The 24,642-nt window shown below is 33.0% G+C and overlaps 1 protein-coding gene across 1 annotated transcript; it reads left to right on the top strand.

Annotated features, from left to right (window-relative positions):
* The first annotated feature begins 16,780 nt into the window (after nt 1–16,780).
* On the top strand, nt 16,781–23,769 carry LOC118347733 (exosome complex exonuclease RRP46 homolog). Its single transcript, XM_035687897.1, has 8 exons — nt 16,781–17,348; nt 17,684–17,797; nt 18,301–18,401; nt 20,248–20,268; nt 21,117–21,189; nt 21,267–21,334; nt 22,420–22,552; nt 23,237–23,769. The coding sequence occupies exons 1-8, from the start codon at nt 17,243–17,245 to the stop codon at nt 23,350–23,352; spliced, it is 732 nt and encodes a 243-aa protein (XP_035543790.1). The 5' UTR covers nt 16,781–17,242; the 3' UTR covers nt 23,353–23,769.
* Nucleotides 23,770–24,642: the final 873 nt, after the last annotated feature.

Raw genomic sequence — 24,642 nt, 5'->3', positions numbered from 1 at the left:
AGAAAAATTGTTCTTCATGTTGAGTAGTATCATTCGTAAAATTCCTTTGTTGTAGATGTTTTTCTTTCTTTTTTTGTCGTATATGTTCTCTTTCTTCTAAAGAAAGAGTCTCATATAAATTGTTTATCTTAGAATGTTTTGTAGTACCTTGGGAATCATTTTAAACAAGAATCAAAGTTATAAGAATATCGAAGAATTAATTAATCATATAATGATAAATTTGTACTAATTTATTAATATAAGCTTACCACTTTTCATTTATATATGGAATGAAATAATTCTTCTCGATAACTGGATAAAAGAGAAACTCATAATGATGCAAATTGAAAAACCTTTTTAATCTAAGTATGTATTCCAACAGAATAAAACAACCTATTGAAAAAGATATATTTATAACATTGTTGGTTACCTTGGTAGTCTTGATAAAAGACTAAAATAACTCAGTCAACTCAGCAAATTTAACGAAGCTGTAAAAAAGAGATAATGAAAATTAGAAATAAACCACCAATAGATATAGAAAATATATAATTGTTATAGCATGAATTGCTGATGAAGAAAGTAGAAATAAAAAACTTATAGTTAAATTAAATATTTAAACAAATAAAAGGAAACAACAAATTTTGAAATTCATGAAAATGTTATATTTTGTTTGCAAGTTTTTATATATATTTTTTGTCTCAAGTTTTTGTCAAATTCTTTAATTAAATTTTTGATTTTTAATAATTTCAACATTTTAGTAATAGATTATGTATAATTATATGGGTAAAACTGTAATCAGAATAAATTATGAGGTTTTTTATTTAGATATAAATAGCAAAAGGAAATAAAATTTGCTTAGTAGTAAAATAATAGTAAAAGAAGTATAATTATATAATTATAATTTAAAAATATTTTAACAAACTTTATTATTAATATTCATAAAATTTTTATTTCATTATGTTCTTGAAGCATATTTTAAAATACAAGTTTATGCACAATATTAATTTTATTGAATGTGTACTTTATTTTATTAAATTATTTAATTAAATTTTTGATTTTTAAAAATTTCAATATTTTACTAATTGATTATGTATAATTATATGAGTAAAACTGTAAATATTGATGTAAGTATTTACATATAGAACTAAATTTGTCGGTAGAATTTCTTGTCTCAAGTTTATATATATAAAAACTTTCATTAATACCACTACTAAAATTTCATTTTTTAAAATCTAATAATTATTTAATCAGAAAGTATATCTTTATTATTTACAAACTTTATTATTAATATTCAAAAAATTTTTATTTCATTTGTTCTTGAAGAAATATAAGTTTGTGCACAATATTATTTTTATTGAATGTATACTCTATTTTATCAAATTATTTAAATAAATTTTGGATTTTTTGAAATTTCAATATTTTACTAATTGATTATATATTTATGAAATTATTTAAATAAATTTTGGATTTTTTAAAATTTCAATATTTTACTAATTGATTATGTATAATTATATGGGTAAAACTGTAAATATTAATGTAAGTATTTACATATAGAACTAAATTTGTCGGTAGAATTTTATGAGTAATTTTATAACAATTTTTAAATTTTAATATTTTAACAAATTTTATTATTAATATTCATAAAATTTTTATTTCATTATGTTCTTGAAGCATATTTTAAAATACAAGTTTATGCACAATATTAATCTTATTGAATGTGTACTTTATTTTATTAAATTATTTAATTAAATTTTTGATTTTTAAAAATTTCAATATTTTACTAATTGATTATGTATAATTATATGAGTAAAACTGTAAATATTGATGTAAGTATTTACATATAGAACTAAATTTGTCGGTAGAATTTCTTGTCTCAAGTTTATATATATAAAAACTTTCATTAATACCACTACTAAAATTTCATTTTTTAAAATCTAATAATTATTTAATCAGAAAGTATATCTTTATTATTTACAAACTTTATTATTAATATTCAAAAAATTTTTATTTCATTTGTTCTTGAAGAAATATAAGTTTGTGCACAATATTATTTTTATTGAATGTATACTCTATTTTATCAAATTATTTAAATAAATTTTGGATTTTTTGAAATTTCAATATTTTACTAATTGATTATGTATTTATGAAATTATTTAAATAAATTTTGGATTTTTTAAAATTTCAATATTTTACTAATTGATTATGTATAATTATATGGGTAAAACTGTAAATATTAATGTAAGTATTTACATATAGAACTAAATTTGTCGGTAGAATTTTATGAGTAATTTTATAACAATTTTTAAATTTTAATTCAACTATAAATAGTAAAAGGAAAACAAATTGTTTAGTAATAAAATAATAGCAGAAGAGGTATGATTAATATTCATAAAATGTTTATTTCATTTTGTTCTTGAAGCATATTTTAAAATAGAAGTTGTAAAATTCAATCATAATATTCAATGACTCAAGGAGCATTGAAAAAATTCAGAATATTTTATTTTTATATTATTCTCACATTTTTCATTATTAAAGTAAATCTCTTTTATTTTGAAAATTCTAAAGATATTATAATGATAGAAAATCATTTAGATAAAAAGATTTTAGTTAATTAAAAATATTATAAGATTTAAATTATATTAAAAACTCTAATTATTTACACAATTTTAATTTTTTAAAATATTTAATGAAATTCTATCATTTATTTTACTGTTTAGAACTATTTATTATTGTAATTGTTTATTATTATTCACGAGTAATGTTTAGTACTGTTTATTATTGTATCACATACTACAGGACTGTTAATTACTATTTATACTGGTTAGTAGTATTTATTATAAAAAAATCTTCATTACCTTTTAACACTCTACATTTCATATTATTTTTAATTTTTATTATTTTTTTATCAAATATTTATTATATGTATAATATTTATTATAAAATTTTTATTTCATTTTGTTCTTGAAGCATATTTTAAAATATAAGTTTATGCACAATATTGATTTTATTGAATGTATACTCTATTTTATCAAATTATTTAATTAAATTTTCGATTTTTAAAAATTTTAATATTGTACTAATTGATTATGTATAATTATATGGGTAAAACTGTAAAAATTGATGTAAGTATTTACATATAGAAGTAAATTTGTCGGTAGAATTTTATGAGTAATTTTATAACAATTTTTAAATTTTTTTTTCTATAAACATGCATATGTAACTAATAAGATATAACATTTAAATATGTTGGAATAACATTTATTTTGAAATTATAATTTAATACAGCTCAAAGTTCAAACAGAATAAATATTGAATAAATGATATTAAATAAATAATTTAAAAGATTCTAAAATCGGAGAAGCAAAATAAACTATTTCAGTTATCAGTTCACAATATGAAATTAAAAAGTTAAAAGATTCATACTTTTGATATTTTTATATGAGCAGCTAGTTGTTGAGATATTTTGTTTCCACTTTCAATTTCATGGAGCTCAACCTATATAAAAAATTCAACAATATAAAATTTTAGTAAGAACAAAAGTAGAGTTGTAAAAAAAAAAAAAAAAATTTACTATTATTTAATATTTTCAGATGGAAAATTGTAAATAATACAACATATAAATAGTTAATCATTTATTTGATTTCGGAAACAATTTATTTTGAAAGCAGTTTCTCTCTCTCCTACGCGATTCCGGAGCTCGGCTCCTCTCCTCCAGCGAAGCCCGTTGCCGGCGAGCGCCGGCCATCATCACCGCCTACACCGGCGTGTTCCCCTCACGCCGATGAGCATCCCCGGCACCACCAATGTTCCTCACGCGCAGCCATGCTTCTCCTCCGTGGAAAGAGAACCGAAATGGGTTTCTCCCATTTATGTGGTTTTCTGCCGCCGTACGCGGCTACCGGAGGGCACGACCACCACCGAGGAGTCCCCCTCAAGGTGGCGATCATCCCACCCACCTTCGAAGGCCGCCACGCGCAGCCCTCCGTCTCCCCCACGGAAACCGAACGAAAATGGGTTTCACCCATTTGTTTGATTTCGCGCCGCCGTACGTCGCCACCGAAGCTCACGGCCACCACCGAGGAGTTCCCCTCAAGGCGGCGACCATCGCACCCACCTTCGGAGTCTCCCACGCGCAGCCCTTCGTCTCCCTCCGTCTCCCCCACTCAAAGGCACACGGACAAACAGAAAATTATATTGGAGAATCAGAAAAGGAAAAAACAAAGTTAGAGGTGAAATAGAAGTGAACGGCGTACCAACGGCGAGAAGAAATCTCAGGAGCACGGAAAAATTTTTTCTTCGAGTTGAGTTTGGTAATTGTTCTGTAAATGTGAATTGTGTATAGATTAGATGAGATATTTCATCTCTTATATGTGAATATTAGATATTTTACTTAGATATTTTTAGTCTGTAAACGGTGCTAACCGAACGAAGAGGAAGAGGAAGGGAAACACTGAAATTCGAACTGAATTTCAAAACGGAACGAGAAAAGCGAACTGGAAAAAAAAAACGGTGCCACTGTTCACTACTGTTCATCTTTATACGTGCTTTTAAGATAAGGAAGATATGTAGGTAGGACTTTTTGCTTCGACTAAAGGTAACATGTCAGCTGGAGATGTTCACATGAGTGCGAGATGGCTACGACCTCCTTTATCTGAAAGTATAAAATAAACATTGATGGAGCCTCTCGGTCTAGAAGATCATGCAGAATGTGGTGGGTGTGATAAGATCAACTCCCTCTTATGGCAAGTTTTTCTCTATATTTGGGTGTGGGGATCAACGCCTTAATTTTCTAAGTTATCAGTTATCACCTATATTTAATGGATGTAGTCTTGGGTTTTATTTGGGAACACAATTGTATTCATATATTTTCAGATTATTTTACTATTATTTACAAACAGTTATTTGGGAATACAACTGTTCTCATATATTCTCAGACTATTTTACTATTATTTACAAATAATTTATTACTATTTATAAATTATTTCATTACTATTCACAGATGATCATCTGAGATACTCTTAATTATATTAAATGGATGTATATACTAGGACTTTGTTGATATTGAGTAAAGTATAAATCCATATTGATTGTCCAATATTGCTTTTCGAATTCTCACAAATCTCAACCACCCTGGCCACTCACTAGTACCTGGAAACAAGCAAAAAAATATTTGTGAATTCTTCATATCTAACATCTCTCATCTTTGTAGAGAAGCCAACCGACTAGCTGATGATCATGGCCTAGCAAAATTTGGAGCAGTGGAAATTCCAACCCTCTCGTTTCAGCCTCGATCGATGCTTGCCTACTCATTTAAAGGGTCCAGAAACACAGAATAAGATTGGTCTAAAACCTTTTGGCAAACAGAATAATGTCATGTTGATTTTGTATTTCTCAGTTTTATGGATCATAGTTTCTTTAGATTTTTCAAATTAGTTTTATTGCAAGTAATATATAAATGGAGTACTTTGGTTTAGAATAATGAGCATTTTAATTGTAATGGTTTCTTCAAACGTTGCATGTTGGTGATCATGTTTGAAAGCAAATCTGTTTCATTTATTGGGAGTGATTTGTGTGCATTTATATGAGCCTTTATTATATAGCTTTTATATGTGATTTATTTTTCAAATTTTTAGACTGATTATGGGTGTAATGGGTCTGGTTTGGTCCAGTTTTGTACATTTTTTTTTATAACCGAGCCGGTATACACCGGTTCTGAAAACTTAAGAATCGATACTAGACTAATTCACTACCAAAACCGGAACTACAATTTCAGTTTCAATTCAGTCCGATCCGATTTTACGGATTATCAATGTTAATAATAATATGATGTTTACATATACTAAACTATTAGTCTATTTATATTATAATATAAATACATTATTTTACAATAACTAACACATACTAGTATAGTATTGAATTTAACTATAGATATAAGTTCTAGACTTTTTATATTGGTATATAATCAAATGTGTAAAAATGTATTTATAAAAAGTATATATATATTTATATTAATATAATATATCATGCCAAAAATGTATTTTTTCTTGATATATATATATCAAAAGTAACTTTATATTAATAACTTAATTTAATGTGTATGTTTATGTTTAAGATTAAAATTTTATGTTGTATTAATTTTATATTATAAATTAAAATTTATATGTTATACCAAATGTTATATTAAAAATTATAAAATTAATTTTATGTTATATCACGTGTTATATTAATGTTATGTTATAAATTTAATATACTTGAATAATAAGATTAGAATTTCATATTATATTAATTAGTAAATTAGCATATAATATAATATAATATAAAATTTATAAATATATATAACTGTCCGGTTCAGTTTAAATTGATTTTTAAAATATGAAAATAAGTACCGCACCGGTTTTGGTTCTTAAGAACTGGTACCTCACTGGACTGCATACAAATCAGAGCAAATCCACCAGTTTGGTTCGATCCGGTCATTTTCAATTGGTTTTTCTATTTTGTTTACAACCCTAGTTTCCAGCTTGCATAACTTATTTGGTTCTTTCAGCCTTTGATTACATTTGTTACAAAGCTCTACAGTGAGTATTCTATTTTAATTGTCCACTCTCCAAGGAAAATGCATGAGCCAGTAACTTTGTTAAAGCCTCTTTTGTAGGAATAAGTTGGAAGGAGAGAAGAAGTCATTCCCGGTTAACGGTGACAATTCAAATCTTGGTCAATGTCGTCTGGAGCCTATTGTTAGGGACCCCGGTCTTGTCCCTAACACTAAGGGTCCACGGCTAGTCTTAGTGATGATGGTGACCGAGTGTTCGTGCCACTTGCTTGACCTTTCCACAAAAGGATGGTGTTTGAGTGATAGGATGATGGTGTATTTGGGTAGGCTAAGTGTTTAGGCTAAGGCAAATCAATGTGGGTGACTAAACTTGTTCTTGAGTGAAGTGCCAAGATGATGGAGGCTAGGGTTGAATGAATGAGATGAGGTTAGGGTTCATGGGCTAAGGTGGAATTAGGGTTGGGGTGCTCTTGGAAGATTGGCTTAGGATTATGAGTGTTTGATGCAATGGAAATGGCTTAAGGGTTACCCTTGATGTTTGGGTCACTTGGATAGTGATTAGGGTAGGTAAGGTGAAGTCTAGCTAGGGTTTTGTGAGGTGGCTAGGATGGATTTCGAGATTGACTTAGAGTTGGAGTTTAGGATGATGCTAGGGTTTGGGAATGAGTTGGAAGAGTGATGCTAGGGTTTGGTTGGCTTGGGAATGGTTATGGTAAGTTTGTGAGGTGGAAGGAATCTTTGAGTGAAGAGGGAAATTTGAATTTTGAATTAAGATGGCAAGTCAATGGTTGACTTGGAGAGATTGTAGGAAGAGTGATTTAAGGAATTGAAGAGGATTTGCAATTTCTTAAATTAAGGGATTGGAATTGGGATTTGAATTTGAAGTGAGATTTGAATTTGAATTTGAATTGGAGGAAGTCAAGACTCATAAAAGGAATGAGTTTCCTTATAGAGCTTTGAGGTGGGTGGCTAGGTCAATGGATGATGGAGGCAAGACTCCTAAAAGGAATGAGTTTCCTTATAGAGTCTTGAGGTGGGCGGCTAGGGCTTATGTGGAAGATGGAGGCAAGACTCTTAAAAAGAATGGGTTTCCTTATGGAGCCTTGAGGTGGGCGGCTAGGGATTGATGGAGGGAATGCTTATGATGGCCGAATATGGTAAGTGGGTGGTGTGGCTAGGTCAAGTCCAAATAAGGCAAGTGATTGCTGAAATGGGACTTTGCACTAAGGGGGAAGTGTGTTTCGGCTAGGGCAACAAAGATGAAGCAAACACTTTATGGAAAATGGACTAACATATGGAAATGAAGACAAACACTATGGTGGTCGAATTTGATGGCTTGGATGGATTGGAAGAGCAAACTTATGAAGAACACCAAGATCAAAATGAAGAACACTTAAGAACAAGATGAAGAACACTTAAGAAAAAAAGCAACAATACTTATAAACTTAAATGAACAAAAGAACTAACAAGATAAATTCAACACTTGATTCACGAATTGCACAAGAATTGAATATAACTCATAAATTGAGAAACACAACTTGGATTCATGAATTACACCAAGTTGCAAGAACAAGATAGATAGATTGAACAACATCTATTCACGAATTGCAAGGTGTAATCCTCTATTTGGGATTCACGAATTTTACCCAAAAAGCCCAAGTGCCTAGCACCGATGGGTGATCTCAAGAACTAGTCTACCCACTTAGGGAATTTGCCAAAGGTTCAAAAGATATGAAAGCAAAGCCTAAGGGTCCTATTTATAAGAGTTACAAGTTGGAAACCCCCATTAGGTCCATTGGAAAATAAATAATTAAATAAAAATAAATAATAAAAAATAATATAATTGGCATGGGTCAAGTTGACTCATGACATGCATGAGCCCATGGATGGGCTAGATTGGCTGATGGGATGTGGCTGGCAGGACCCTGGGCTGGTCTGGGCGTGGGCAGGCTGGCATGGCCCAGGCAGGCTGCTTGGGCGCTGGGCTTGCTGGGGCGCGCGAGTGCTGGGCGTGCGCGCGGGCGTGTGCGCGCTGGGTGTGCGCGCAGGTGTGGGCGCTGCTTGCGCACTGGGCAGGCGCATGGGACTGTTGCGCGCTGCGCGCGTGCAGCATGCGTGCTGGGTTGCGCGTTGGGCGTGCGGGCTGCATGCTGAATGGGCTGGTTTGGTCACCAGCCCCCTTGGGCATCCTGGGCATGTCAAGGCAGGCCCCAAGGCATGCCCCTAAGGCTATTTTGGGGTTGTCTAGCCTTGTCCCCACATGGCTAAGGGCTTGGCCATGGGCCACAAAACATGGATCTCTATCACTATGGTAGTGGTACGGAGTGGCGGTACGGTGTTTGTACGTACATCCATTTCAATAAATAGAAAATAAATATAGCAAATATAAATGGAGAATGAAATGCACAGATTTATGTGGTTTGACATAGGGCCTACATCCACAAGTCGTTTGAAGGCAAATCTATAATAAATGATGTATTTTATAATCTCTCATGATCTTTCGTAGCTTATTGTACTAATGGGTCAATGACCCCTGGCAGCCTGGAGAAAATAAAATGGGAGCTTCTATCTGAAGGTTGAAGAAGCTTTCTCCTCAAGTCATCCAAAAGAACTCGCATCTTTGATCTCAGATCCCTTCTATTAGCCTTTGTTAGTAGTTGGTGAAGAGCTTGGCTTTATGTCGCTTCATTGTCCTTTCTCTCGTGCCTAACCATTTTTCTCTCTCTTTTCTCCATTTTTCCGTCAATTCCTTTATTTTTCTCCTGATACATTTTTCATTCCTTAGCTTTTGTCCCTTTATTTCCTTCTCTCTCTATTCCTTTATGAAGATGGGACCCCTCTAGGTTGAACTTGGTGAGCTTTCTTTTAGCCTATTTCTAATGAGGGAGAATCGTCAAGAAAAACAATCAATGTGTTTGTGATTCTCTTGAAATATTTTGAGTGTTTTTTCTACTAGAGCTTTAGAGCAGGTTTGGGGGTGGGATGAGACACAAAATTCTCATCTCATCTCATCTCATCATTACACATTTTTCAAATCCCCATACAAAATATAATAAACAATTCAACTTTTTCAAATCCCAATTCAACTTTTTCAAATCTTAATATAATAATAATACTAAAACATAATATTTTAAACACTAAAACAAAACACAAAATTCTCATCTCACCTCCCAAACCTGCCCTTAGACTCAATTATTTTTCAGAGTTGGTTCAAGCCATATGATAAATAATGGTGTTGTTGTATCTTGGAGGAGACAAGTTAAGATCGAAAAGGTAGGTTATACCTAATTATTTAGACTTTGTAAACTGCCGAAGGTTTGAATTTCTCTCTCGTTTGTTTTTACAGATGAGATGAGATATGATGAGTTGAGATAAAAGTTGAAAGTGAATAAAATATTGTTAGAATATATATTTTTTTAAATTTTTATTTTTTTTTAGATTTGAAAAAGTTGAATTGTTTATTTTATTTTGTGTGAAAATTTAAAAAAATTGTAATGATTAAATGAGATGAGATAAAAATAATTGTGAAAACAAACGAAGACTAAAGAAAGTGCGATTCTTATGCTTAGTTAAAATTGATTTCATTTAAATTTCTCTTTTATTGTAATTTTTATTTTATTATTGGGATGATGGAAGGATGATGAGAGTTAAAATGATAAATAGATTTTTTCATTCGGAATAAGATTAAACTATATGCTTGGGGACTCGAGTACAATCAGGATTTGCGTCGTGCGATCGAGTTGAAATTTACCTCTAGATGTATATTAACCGTCAGATAACAAATCGGAGTCGGAGACGGTGCGGAGATGGAATAGAGTCGGCAGAGGAATTAGATTTTCAGATTTTTGTACCGCCCTAATCCTCATTTTTTAATTCAGCTTTTTATTACACAGTTTTAATAACAGTCAAATTGGTCTCTCGATAAAAAGTCCGGTAGTAATCATTTGTCGTACGTTTCACACAAATACCAATCATTTATCGTGCGTTTCCCTTAAAAAGTGATTGAAAATACAAAACTAAAATGCATAAACAAAATTTAAAAATAACATTCAAAACTACTTTGTTTCCCTAAAAAGACCCCTCGTGGAGAAAAATGGCAGCAATCGCTTAGCCAAGTCACTGAGACAGAGTCCAAACCCATTGCATGGGTGGAAGGAAAAACTTTTATCACAGGTTGGTCATGAAGTGCTCATTAAAACTTTAGTGCAGGCTATTTCCATATATACTATGAGCTGTTTTAAGTTACTTAAGAGTTTTTGCAAAGAACTTGAATGTCTGATTGCTAGATTTTGGTGGGGACAAAGAGATCAAGAGGCATTCAATCTAGCACTCTTGGCCAAGCAAGGGTGGTGCATTATACAAAATAATGGCTCTCTTTTTTCTGAAGTCTTTAAAGCTAAATACTTTCCAAATTGCTATTGTCTATCTTCAACTTTGGGCTCTAAACCTTCTTATGTTTGGCATGGTATCTGTGAAGCTAAACTTGTTATTAAGTTAGGTTGTTTATGGCGTATTGGTAAGGGTGATCAGATTAATAATATCTGGGATGATAATTGGTTGCCAAATTCTAGTACTAGAACAGTTCTTACCAGTTGCAACACTTTACCTGCTACAGCATGTGTGAATGAATTACTGGATAATTCAATTTCTGATGGGTGGAATTCAGCTTTGGTCAACCAGGTATTTCTTCCTGGCCAATGAGATACTTATAATTCCTTCATTTTTACATTCGAGCATTTATCAGCTAGTATGGGGTTTGCACAATAAATAGTCTTTTCAATGTTAAATCAGCCTATCACCTTGTTCTTACCTTAAGATATGTCTTGGAATCTGGGTCTCGTGCACAAGACTCATCATATAGGCTGTATTAGAAGACACTGTAGAATTTACAGTTACCAAATTAAGTTAAGAATTTTATCTGGAGGGCTTGCAGTGATAGTCTACCTACAAAGAATCATTTATTTCATCATAAAATACTTGCTTCTAGTCATCGTGATTTATGCCACGAAGTAGGTGAGAATATATTCTATTAGAAATACTAGATCAGAATTCGTAACATAAGCGATATTACCTAGTTGGCAAATCGTAGATCTAGTGAAGTTGTTCCACAGATTGATCTCCGTCATTGTTATTGTTCATCTGAAATCCTCCCGACGATGGTCAAGTGTGCTACGTGGTAATATACTAGAGCAACACTTACATATTCTATAGTCTAGATGTCAAGATTAGAGAGAACCGTTTGAGAGAGAGAACTTGTTTATGATGCAAGTGCATCATCCAAATGGGAGAGGGGCTATGTACATAGCCCCTCTAAGTATAACCTCCGGCTGGCCATTAATGGCCAGCCATCAAGGCTCATGAAGTGGCTTAAGAGCCACTTCATAACTTCCAAGACAAGGGAAAGAGATGCCCATTTTGGATGCTTCTTTCTTACATATTTCATATCTTATGCAAGTGTTCCTATGTTCATAACGTCTGGGAGAAATATTTTGAAAAGGACATAGTTGTGTTTGCCTCTCATGTCCGGCTTGACTCTGTAGTTTGGGATATATGGAAGTTTCAGAATCTAAAATTTTCCAACAAATAGATCTTACTATCTATGCAATTGTGGATAATTGTTTTGCTTATGTTGAAAACTATAAGCTGGTTCGAAATGTCAGCAAGTCCATAAACATTTATCTTTATTGAGTTTGCACTCTACTCCAACATTCTGGCGTGGGAACTATTTTGCGAGATGCAAGAGGGGGATATGATTATGGCCATGTCTAGGAAGGAATATGGGATTTATGCAGTGGATGATATTGAGACTCTTGCTTCCTTGCGAGGTTTACAGATGATCTATAATATTGGGTTTTCACATTTGGTTCTTGAGGGGAATTCGCTTGTTATTGTGGAGGTTCTTCGTTCCACCCAAGAGAAGCAGTTCAGTTTTAGCCCTTTGATACGGAAGATACAAATGCTGTTATCCTCTTTCCATTCCATTGATATTCTCATGTTTGTAGACAAGGTAATGAGGTGGCACATCGCTTAGCACGACATGCACGATTTGTAAGGGTAATGATACCCTATACCTCATTTACTACTACTTTACGCTTAACTATTATTTTTTTTTTTTCTACTCTTTGAATCTGGACTCAAAATCTCAAAATATGACTTTCTTGTATACTCTAGCAGAAAATAAATTCAATCAACCAACATAATCATGTAATTTAATTAAAAATAAATTCAATTTTATAAAAACTGACTCAAAGAGCGAATGTCAGTTTTTATAAAATTGAATTTATTTTTAATTAAATTACATAACTACGTTGGTTGATTGAATTTTTTTTTTAGATTATGTAAGAAGGTCATATTTTTTTTAAATTATGCAAGAAGGTCATGTTCTAAGATTTTTAATCTAGATTCAAATAATAAAACGAAAAAAAAAAAAACGAATAGTAAAGCTGTAGTAAAGGAGGTGTAAGGGTATCTTTGCGGTGGAAGCTACTGGAATTTCTGCTATGTATCTTTATTTACTACATATGTTCATTTTGAAGACAATCTGTATTTTCTCCTTATATGAATTACTTTAGATTTTCAAGCAAAAATATTTCCCAAAGGGGGAATCTCATGGATGCCAAGATAGGATACAGACCCTCTTACACATGGAGAAGCATTTTAGTAGGCTTGCAGTTACTAAAGGAAGGCTTGATATGGAGGATTGGCAATAGTACAAAAGTCAAAATATGAGAAGACAAGTGGATACCAAGTCCTCACTCTCACAGAATTCAATCAACAAGGGACGAATCTGAAGATTTTGATTTGGTGGCTGATCTCATAAACCCTGACTTGAGAATGTGGAATGATAATTTGCTGCAAAATCTCTTTTCCCCTCATGAAGTGGAGCTCATCAAAGCTATCACCATCAATCTTGGTGGTAGTGAAGATCAGTTAGTTTGGAGATGCACAAACAATTGAATCTTTGCAGTGAGGAGTACTTACCACTTACATAGAGAATTTTTGACTAGAAATGAAGGAGGTCCCTCTCATGATAGGCTGCAAGCTAAGGTCTGGAAGACTATTTGGAAACTTCAGGTTCCTAATGCTGTGAGAATGTTTACTTGAAGAGCATGTAGTGAAGCACTCCCTACCCTGTCCAACTTGTTAAAGAAGAAAGTGGTGGAGGAAAGTTCTTGTCCTATTTTTCAAAATGGGATAGAAACACCAGGCCATGTATTAAGGGGATGTGAAGCTGCAAAGGATGTATAGGGACAATGGTGCAGAAAAGTTTAAAAGATGTCTTTCAACTATGCTTCTTTTCTGGGTATATGGGGCCATCTTGTTAATATTCTGCAGCAGGATGAACTTAAGGAAGCTGCTATGATTGCATGACTCATTTGGTCTGGAAGAAAGTATTTTATTCATGGTAATGACTTCACTCATCCTAACTCAATCATCAGTAGAGCCATAGAAGATCTGCGTACTTATATAAGTGTAAGAAATACCCAACCACAAAGCTCAGTTAGGATCAATGACCCTTTCTCTCCATGGTTGAGGCCTTCAGATGGGAACAATAAAATCAATTGGTGTTGGTGCTATTCTAAGAGACTGTAAAGGCCAGGTTATTGGTACACTCAGAGCTGGGAGAAATCTAAGAGCAAATTATTTCACTGCTGAAGCCTATGCTATGATGCTAGCTACTCTCTTCTGTAAGGAAATGAGTGTTACAAAATTCACTCTTGAGGGAGATGCACTGCAGGGGGTGAACATTTTGAAGACGCCAAAATCAGATTGGAGTCAAGAAGGTTTAAAGTTAAAGTGAAAAGTTGAATAAAATTTTGTTATAATATATTTTTTTAATATTATTTTTGTTTTGAAATTTGAAAAAATTGAATTGTTTATTTTATTTTGTATGAAAATTTGAAAAAATTATAATAATTAGATAAAATGAAGTGAGATGAGTTGAGAAGAGTTGTAAAAACAAACGAGACCTTATTAATAGAAGATGCAAGGCATGTGCTGAATTCTTTTAGGCCTAGTTTGTTTGGCAGATGAGATGAGAATCTGGTCTGTACGAATGAGATAATTTTGTTTATCCAAACGGTTAATTTCACATCTCTAAGTTTTCAAACCCATCTCATTACTTTCTGACATAAACAGTAAAAAGAATTCCACATAATAAAAAAAATTCATTTGTGATTAAAATAGAATAAAAAATAAGTCATTAATAGAATAATATATTTTCACAAAAAAATTGATAATTTTGTGAGTATTGAATGGGAGTGCATTTTGGGATTTTATTAGAAAATTCGAAATTAATAAATCATTTAAAACAAATCTTCAACATAATTCATATACTTATTTATTACAATAATCAAAATTATTATAATTTATAATTAGAATAAATAATGATGAGTTTCTTATATATAGAAAAATAAATAAATAAAAATATCTTTTAAAAAAAAGAAATTAGCCAACAACTTCCCAATATATTTTGAAATTTAAATTATTTTTTAGAATAATAATATCTTTTAAAAAAGAGAAATTATTTTTTGAAATTATAGAATAATTTCGGCCAACAACCTCCTAATATATTTTGAGATTTTAATTTATTTATGATAGATTTTTTAATTACTCATAAATATTATTTTTTTATTAATATATTCATAACTATTACTCAATCATTGGTGGGACTCATCCCTTTATCAAAGAGTGCTTCTACACCCACACATGGGAGATCTCGGTTGGGATCCCGCCCTTTATGTTTTTTTTTTTTTTTTTTTGCTTTTTTCATGCATTTTTTATCATATTTAAATCATTTTATTAAAATAAAATCACAAAATCTAAAAAGTACTTACTTAATCACTAAGTAAAAAAAAAAAGCCGAGATCCCAATTAGAAATACCCAGTTGTAGTTTTAGTATTTTCTTTTATCAAATTCTAAAAAGTCAAAACTATCTCATCTTTACTATCTAAACATATAATATAAATTATCTCATCTCATTTTAACTCAAAAAATCTTATTACTATTCAAAATATCTCATTTTAAAAGATTAGATACGAAACCATATTAAGAGCAAGGAAAATACTACTCTTATCGCTAGTTTCTATCGCTGGAGTTTTTTTTATTATTTTTTTACTTAATGATTAAATAAGTATTTTTAATAATATTATAAGTTTTTTATTTTTTAAAATATATTTAAATGTATTAAAACATACATGAAAAAAAATACAAAAAAAAAATCATCCTAAAAAACAGTGGGAGTCCCAACGAAGCTCCTAGCGGTGGGAGTAGCACCGCTCTAAGAGCAATCAATAAAATATCTTTTATAAAAGAAAAGAGCTGCTACAAGGAAGGGAAGCTATATAGCATGTAAGAGTGGGATTACTATTCTGCCTTACTTACCGTTGTGCATACCGTTCAATGATTTTTTTTATTTTTATATTGTTTTAATATATTTAAATATTTAAAAAAAAATATCAATATATTTAAAATTATTTTCTTAATTATTAAATAAAAAAAAAATTGAGGAGCAACAAAAGGGGGGCTGTAGACTAGTTTTTCCTCAGCACGAAATGCACGAATGGTCCATGGTGGATAACTAAAGGAGGAAAGTACATAAAAAAAGAAAAATGCTAGAATGCATGAACGGGAGGAGGCACGAAAAGCACGAAACCCATTCAGCAGTATGAAAACTTCATTTTATCCTTGCATAAAACAATAGTACTCTATTTTACCATTTTGTCCTGATAAATCCCAACACTTCAACGTAAAAGAAATCATGACCGACACTAAAATTATTTCACAATAGAAGAGAAGTTTTATTTGTTTGTTTTTGTTAAACTGTGCAGGAGATGAAGTAGGTATACAATGGAGGGAGAAAAAGCAAAGAGTATAAAAAAGCTTCGGTGCCGTTTTGTTTTATTTTTTTATTTGCTTTCCAGTATTTATCCACCTTATCACTATTCGTGCATTTCGTGCTAGAGTGGGACTATTTTACCGTCTCACTCTTACGATTGGGCTTACCGTTCAGTGATTTTTCTCTCCTTTTTTTTTTATATATTTTTAATACATTTTAATATTTTTAAAAAATAAAAAAATATATCAATATACTTAAAATTATTTTTTTAATCACTAAATAAAAAAAAAAAAACAAATAAAGTGATCAATCAATTTTTTTTGACCAACGATTAAATGGAGTGATTAAAATGAGAGAGTAAAATAATTTTATTCTTCGTGCTATGTAAGGGCTTCTCTGCAGCAGCTCTCGTAAGAAAATGTTAATTCCTTAAAAAAAACAAAAAACAAGAAAAGAGGAAAAAGCTACCGAAACCAAAACACTTCATTTGAAACCTTTGAGTCCAGAGTCCAGACGTTCCCCCTTGCCTCCTTCACGTCGCCGTCACCTCCCTCTCTCCCTCACGTCGCCGAACCCTATTTCTGGCGGAAATCTGGTTCCCTCCCGGCTCCCCTCCCTATCACGTCCCTCCCTCCCTCCCCTCCAAGCGGCAGAGCCCCCTTTTGAAAATCCAAGCAGCCAGACCTCGGAACCCACTGGCTGAAGCAACCATTCCTCCTTCCCACTCCGTCCAAGCAACCGGTGATCATTCCGGAGCATTTGAAAATCCACGCCGCAGATTGAATCCCGATAACACTCCATCCCGGCCATCTGAGTTGACATTGGTTTATTCTTTGTGAGGTTGGGTTGTGGTTTCAATATAAAAGTTTTAACGATGGAAATAGATAGAGTGGATGGCCGTACAGAAAACCAGTTGAGACCACTTGCTTGCTCCCGCAACATCCTCAACCGCGCTCATGGTTCTGCCAGTTGGTCTCAAGGTAAATTTTATCTCCCCTTTTTCAGCTTGAATTGTTTGTTATTTCTCTTCTTTTGCTGGGCATTTCTGAATAAGTCATTTAGCTTATATTCTCATTCTAGTTTATGTTTTATCCTGTTTCTAATTGGGGTTTTATGGTCCTTTTTCTTTTGTGATGAACTTGTACTTTGTATTTTAGTCTGTCACTGTTTACTTACAAAAAAAATTTTTTTTAGTCTCTGACTATCGTGCTATTTTAGATATTCCGTTCTCTTCTTTAGTTGAGTATCTTTTCTCATCGTTTCTTTTTGGTGTTTTGGGTGGGGTGGGGGTGTTCTGTCACATTTGGTTTTTTAGGGGACACCAAAGTTCTTGCTGCGGTTTATGGGCCAAAAGCAGGAGTAAAGAAGAACGAAAACCCTGAGAAGGCCTGTGTTGAAGTTATTTGGAAACCCAAGACTGGGCAGATTGGTGAGTTTATTCTCTATTTACTTTTGCTACCCGACTTTGCATTTGGCTAATATTTACCCATTACAAAAAACCATATTTACAAAATATTTTTGAAATATGCCATTTCAATTGATCCCACAAATCCATTTATGATCGTTTTATCCTCCTATACATCTGATAGATTTTGGGATAAATATTTATTTGGAATTTAATGGTTAGCAATTAAATTGATAAGTTTCAGTTTAGTGTTCTATTGGTGGCAAATTCCTGCTAGAATCCAAATCCACATGAACCTTAGAAGTTTACACATTTGATGTATTTCTGTTTAGAGAATGTCCGATTGTAAGTATTTTTTTGCCACTTCAGAGATAAAGATCTATCACTTTTTCGGCTGATGATGGGTTTCCAAGAATCCAGCTTATAGTCAATTCAAAGGGATTTGAAATAAATTGTGTTAGCTCTGTTTCAGAGTGTGTCTTGAATAATTCATGCCATTTAAGCTTATATATTTCTCTGTGGTTCAGGAAAACTTGAAAAGGAGTATGAGATGATTGTGAAGAGGACTTTGCAAAGCATTTGTATTTTGACTATTAATCCAAATACAACAACATCAGTCATAGTTCAGGTAAGTTGGTTTCGGCTCATATGGATAAGTTTTCTGTATTTACTTACTACTTGTGTTACTTTAGCTGTCCCTTATTAGTCATGGCCACTTAATGACTATAGTTCTGAATATGTGAGCTAGATGTCGTTGGTCCACAAAAAGGTTACTTGTGCAGTTGCATTGTCCACACACAGGGCAGCATATCATCTAAAGCTGTATGAGAAGTATGCTTTTGTACCCATTCATCTATTATTGCGACACAAAGTGTCAAGAGAGGCATAATATCTGCGATTAGGATAAGTGCTAGTCTCCTATACCCTGTATCTAGTATAGGAGGTGGCAAATAGGATACCATACTGCCTGGAAGAGTGATTCCTGCCCTTTGTAATGATCCAGCAGTCTCCAATTGTCGCCTTGACTGGTACTTCTGAAGTATAAATGTATGAGCACATATTTGACTTGGGCTTTCATTAGGTTGTTACAAATGGTATAGGAGCTAAATCTAAGCCAAAAATATGGGATTTGAGCTGTAACACCTATCATGGAGTGACCTGACAAGGACATCATTAATTTAAGAAATGGAGATTGTAATATCCCAGATTAAGTATAGAAAGTGGTGAATGGGACCCCATCCTGCCTGGAGTAATTGTTGTACTGGTTTTAAGCAAGTTGTATTGTTCATTGCCTAAATTCAGTCTCATATTACTAATCTAGTAATATTTCTTCCCATACTTCTATTTTTTTCAAAGTTCAAACACGAAATATTTCTTGCTTTTAATGATCACTATTGAAAGAGTTTATCAAAGTAGTATCTGGGCGGAAATCCTTTAGCGGTTGTAGAGAAATGGGATTTCTTGGGATAATGATACATGGGTTGGCACTTGGCTTTGCTGGTGGACTTGGGGATGGAATATAGGAACACACCAAAGTGGTAAGGAAAAAGGAGTTAAGACAATGCTTTCTGCATCAAAGTCTTTTAGCTTGCAATTTTTGGGTACAAGTATGGTTTTTGCCATGAAGATAAGCTTATGACTTTGTGAAGCCTGATGGTGGTAAATAAATTCAGATTACAGGCATGCATACATGTTTATGTATCTGATTGTCAAATGTACTTTGACATGGCTTTGTTAGGCATAGATGGTTGAAAATTTAAGTCGCACAAAGTGGAGATATATTTGAACTTTTAGGAACTGCATGTAGTTTCTCTGCAAAAGTCCAATGTCATAGGATTGTCAGGCAAGTTAAATTCTGCACCTTCGACATGTAAGATTTGTGCATTAAATACATCTTTAGGCTGATAGGGAGTTATGATGAAGAATGTGACAATGACAGGGGATACATAGTTTTAAGTTTTTTTTTATTTTTGTAAGCATCATGGATACATATAAACTTATCTTGTAACTGATTCAAGGGGTGGAACATTCTTCAATTTCCACGGGTGTTGATATGTATCATTCCAAAGTAATTTTTTTATTTATTTTTGATAAGTAAGAAATTTATTAAAACCACATAATTAGACATAGCCCAAGTATACATGAAGTATACAAGAGAAAACACCTAATTACAAACTAAAGCTGAAATACAGCTTGAAAGTCATTGGACTAAACCCATCCATTACAATAACCGAAGCCCAAAGCAACAAAGTATGAAAAAAGAAAGCCCTAATCCCATCCACCGAGCGTTCTCTATTGTTGAAACAGCGACCATTCCTCTCATTCCAAATACACCATATAAGACAGGAATCATCTTCCAAACAGCCTCTATTGACGATTTCTTTGAATCCTTTTCCAAAGTAATTGAAAAGCTTTGAGCTAATAATTAGCTTCATACTTCTGTCTGAGTTTATTTTTTCAATGTTTTGCTGCAGGTTCTCAACGATGATGGTTCTGTATCCTTTATGGTTATGCATCTTTCATATAATATACTTATAGAAGTTTCTGGTGGGTGGATAATCAATCTCTGAACCATTTTGGCCACATTTTTCATACTGGAGAGTGAAAAGAGAGACCTAACCCTCTTTCCATTTCATTCAAAATTCCACTTCATTCTGGTCTCTTCCACCCTTTTTGACCAATTTTTGCTGTTTTAGTTGGTATGTTGTTTCAGCTTGGTACAATTTTATCAAACTATTTTTTTTTTTAATTTAACAATTATTTTCATCAAAGCAAGACATTGACCATTTGGTTTGATATTAAAAAGCATGTATGTGATGGTACAGACCAAGTTTTTTATGTAGCAAGATTTAGATAACTGGTAATTTGGCTTCTCACACCTTTTAAATTTGTTCGAACTTCCATCTGAAAATTTGTACCTGCAGACTTTATTAGCGAAGGGAGTATTTGGATTTCCCTTGGATTTGTTCCATATATTTCCTTTTTCCTGAAAGTGATTACCTTTTTAATGTGTTTTTGGAAATGAGTTCAGTCCTTACACCAAGTGAACCATTTATTTTTTAATTGTTTTAAGGAGTTGAGTAGTGCTATTTTAGTGCCATTGAAGAAGAAAAGGTACTAGTTATTTTTTGTTAAGTTAAAAGGTACTAGCTTTTTACCATGGGACAGAAATGATTTTGTTGAGCTAAGCACTTATCACAAGGAAATGGAAGAGGTAAATTATTGACCTATGCCTACTCATCAAAAAAGATTATTGACCTATGCCTTGTTGAATTTGCCAACTTCTCCCTCATCTTATTTTGTCAATGTGATAAAAAGCTCCTTTACTAAGTATATTTTATAGCTTCTCCCATGTGCCATTAATGCTGCATGTGCTGCCCTTATTGACGCTGGAATTCCTCTAAAGCATCTTGCTGGTAATAAAGAACCATGATTATCTTCTGTGTTCCTGTTTGATGGATGATTGCTGACTGTTTTAAACTGCTCCGTGTAGTTGCAATATGTTGTTGTTTGGCAGATAGCGGATATGTTATACTGGACCCCACCAAGCTTGAAGAACAGGTGAGTAAAATTTCATGTTTTAGTTTATACTATGCCTTAGGGTTCTGATATTTCAGCTCTTTTCTTTTTGCTTCTGCACCTGTCATCAGTGGTCTTGGTGAAAAATCCTGTTATATTAACAAAAGATGCTTCAAGAGTGCAACTTCCTTCATGGTTGTGCTTGTTCCAAAAAGGAAAAGGGAAAGGGAAATTTGTTGGGTTCAAAATGGTGATTGCTAGTTGGTGAACACCAAAACTTGGTGGTGCATTAGGTTAGGCTTCCTTCAAAGCACGGAAGGTTGTTTGGTTAGTAGAATTTTTAAGAGTTTTGGAAAAAAAAAAGAGATTTTTTTATTGAATTTTGTGAAAGTGGGTAGTAAAACAGAAAAAAAATTTGGATAAAATTTTTTGAGATGTGTTTTGTATTGGGGTTTGTAAAAGTCAGTAGAGTGATTTGGAAGTTGGTTGGATTAAATATTTTGGTTTTTGTGTTTTACAGAAACCTAGGCAATGATTAGATGATTTTTTTTTTTTATTATAAAATTATTTTTGGGGATTTCTTTTTTGATGACGGGAGAACCATCCCATGGCAGAGCCCTTAGGACTCACCCATGGAATTGTTTTAGGGGATTTAAAAGATGTTTGAATTGGAGTTGAAGATTTTATTTAAATGGCCTTAATTTTTTAGCTCAAAATCCTGCTTTTTACAAAACCAAATGCAACCCCTAGGGGTTGGCTTAAGTGGTAAAGGCCTTGGGATTGCGGGTACGCTCCCCCTAGGTATAAGGTTCAAATCCCCTTGGGTGCAAACAATCTCTAGGGGCTGATTGAAGGGTTTTTCCTTTGAATTACCCGAGGTGCACTTGCATGAAACTCCAGGGCTTGTGCACCCCTGGATTAGTCGGGGCGTTGTTCCTGGACACCCAGTGCCAATAAAAAAAAAAAAATACAAGCATTGATGAGCTCAATTCAAAGCAAAGGAGAGAAACAAAAAATAAACAAACTGTCAGTTCTCTTATTTTCCTCGCTTTTTCAGCAGTAAAACAGGTGACAAATACCAAAAACCTTACCTTTGAGGATCTGTTCTTTGTCTTACGCAATTGCAGAAAATGAAAGCATTTGCTTATTTGGTTTTCCCAAACTTGATCCTCTCAGTCCTCCCAGAAGGATCATTAAAGGTGGTAGGAGAACCAATGGAACATGCAATTATAACGTCTGTTACCCAGGGTGCAATGTCAGGTATGTATCACACTTTGGGGATTATTGTCATCTTGAACTTCTATTTGTCTTCATCTGTGTATTCGATATTTCCTCAGCATTCTTGAATTTGCTCAATTGTTTCTTTGCTCATAATTTTTAATCAGTTAATCTTAGTACTGTGTCAATTCACTTGGCTCCACCTCCTTGAATGTTTGAGGGCATATGGATATTTGTTCCAATGGTCTGGTGATCCCACTCTTTCCAGGAGTTATAATTTGTGGGGCAGGTGCAATTAGCTCCTGATCAAATTGAGTTATCCTTGATTTCTTGGATGGAGTTCTGCATTCTGAATTCCCGATGGCTTTGTCAGGGTATTGTAAGCAATAGACATTACTGTCCACCTAGTTGACCAGGGAAATGATTTTCTGGTAAATTCGAGACCATTGGAAAATTGGCTTCACTGGTCATTCTTATGGGAGACTTCTAATCCTGGAACAATTTCTGGTTAATATCTTCAGCAGAGGTTGCCTTATTTCTAAGACTACGTTTAGTACAAATGGGTCACCTGAATTATCAGTCTAGTTAAATTGAGCTCTTCATTTTTAGTCTCTTCTGCATGGCATGCAAATGAAAATTCTCTTACTGGGTTAGAAGGTGCTTGTATATCTCAAAAGTTTTAATGGATGCAATAGCTTTTCTAATTTGGTTAACTGACTGTTCCAGTGGATGATTATCTTCACTGTCTTGACCGAGGACGTGCCGCAACTGCTAAGATGTCTGCTTTTCTCAGGAAGACCTTGCAACCGCAAATCTCTAGTGACTCATCCAAAGCTGGGTGATCTCAGTTTTTGTTCAGTCCAGATACATCTCAATAGTGGAAGTTGTGCTGGTGCTATTTCCTTGGGTCATCCCGTTTCAAAGATGTTCATGTAGTATTTGGGTGGTACCATAACCCCACTGCATGTTGTAGTCTAAAAATCCCACCTTTGTAGTCGTATGCTTTTGATTTGTTGATTTATTTTCCTAGGTCTTTAGAGTTAGGGGTATGCAGCAGCATATTGCTTTCTGAAAGCTATACATCTTTACTCTTGTAGGTTTAGGATATTCAGGTTCTATTATTTCTGTCTTGACCAGGATATATCCTGGATAGCTGCTACCCTGAAAACGAATACGCTCACTCTCTATTTATTGGCTTCGGTGGTAATTTGGATTCAATTCCCCCTATCAAGGAAAAAAAAACTCAATTTTCATTATAACTTAGTAGATTCTACTCATAAATTCATTAATCGTATCTTATTAGAATAAGTTATCAAACACCTGTCTTTTTATTGAAGGGGATGCCTACACCCTAATTTTATTGATATATCCGTGCTTTTGGCGAAGAAATTAAACAATTTTACATTAAGGTATGGAAATCTTGCTCTTTTTAAGAAGATTCAAACTCTTTGTAGTTGACAAAATTCAAAATAAACTAGTGACTTTTTCTTGACTTGTCAATAAAAAAATATAAATATATTAATAGTCACTTCTTTAACTATTAAAAAAAAAATTAAATGTGTGAGTAGTCAAAATGAGGAGGCAAATCGAAAATTGAAGAGACATAATAGCATTATTCTTAAACAAATTCTATACAAATTTTTGAGCTTAAAGCTCCATTAGAAAAAACACATCTTCTTTTATCTGAAGATAATGGCATAAGGAGGAAAAAGTAGGTGGCGGTTTGACCTTTAATGGGATCTTCAGAACTCTTGAAGTAGGAGAAGGAGATAAAAAAAAAAAAAAAAAAAAAAAATACTACTTTGTTCTTTTAATTTATTCTCTCATTTTGATATTTCATGTATTTTATTTTTTTAAAATTTTTTTTTACGTAATAATTAAGGAAGTGACTATTAGTGTATTGATATTTTTTTTATATCAATTTGACCTAACAATTACTTTGAGCGGTATTACTGTATCACCGCTCTAAAAAAAAAGCCAAACTTTACAGGGCTCCTTTCGTGGCTTCCAATATTAAGGCTCGCAATCAGTCCAATTGCTGCAGATGTCGACTTAAGGGGGGAGGGAGAGTGGGGATTTTATGGGATTAGCTAAGGCCGGTTATATTCTAAGGAAAACACTACTTTATCCAC

Source organism: Juglans regia, chromosome 2, assembly GCF_001411555.2.
Source record: "Juglans regia cultivar Chandler chromosome 2, Walnut 2.0, whole genome shotgun sequence".
Classification (NCBI taxonomy): Eukaryota; Viridiplantae; Streptophyta; class Magnoliopsida; order Fagales; family Juglandaceae; genus Juglans; species Juglans regia.
The sequence above is the reverse complement of the archived record's forward strand: the minus strand, read 5'-3'. Positions and strand labels throughout refer to the sequence as shown.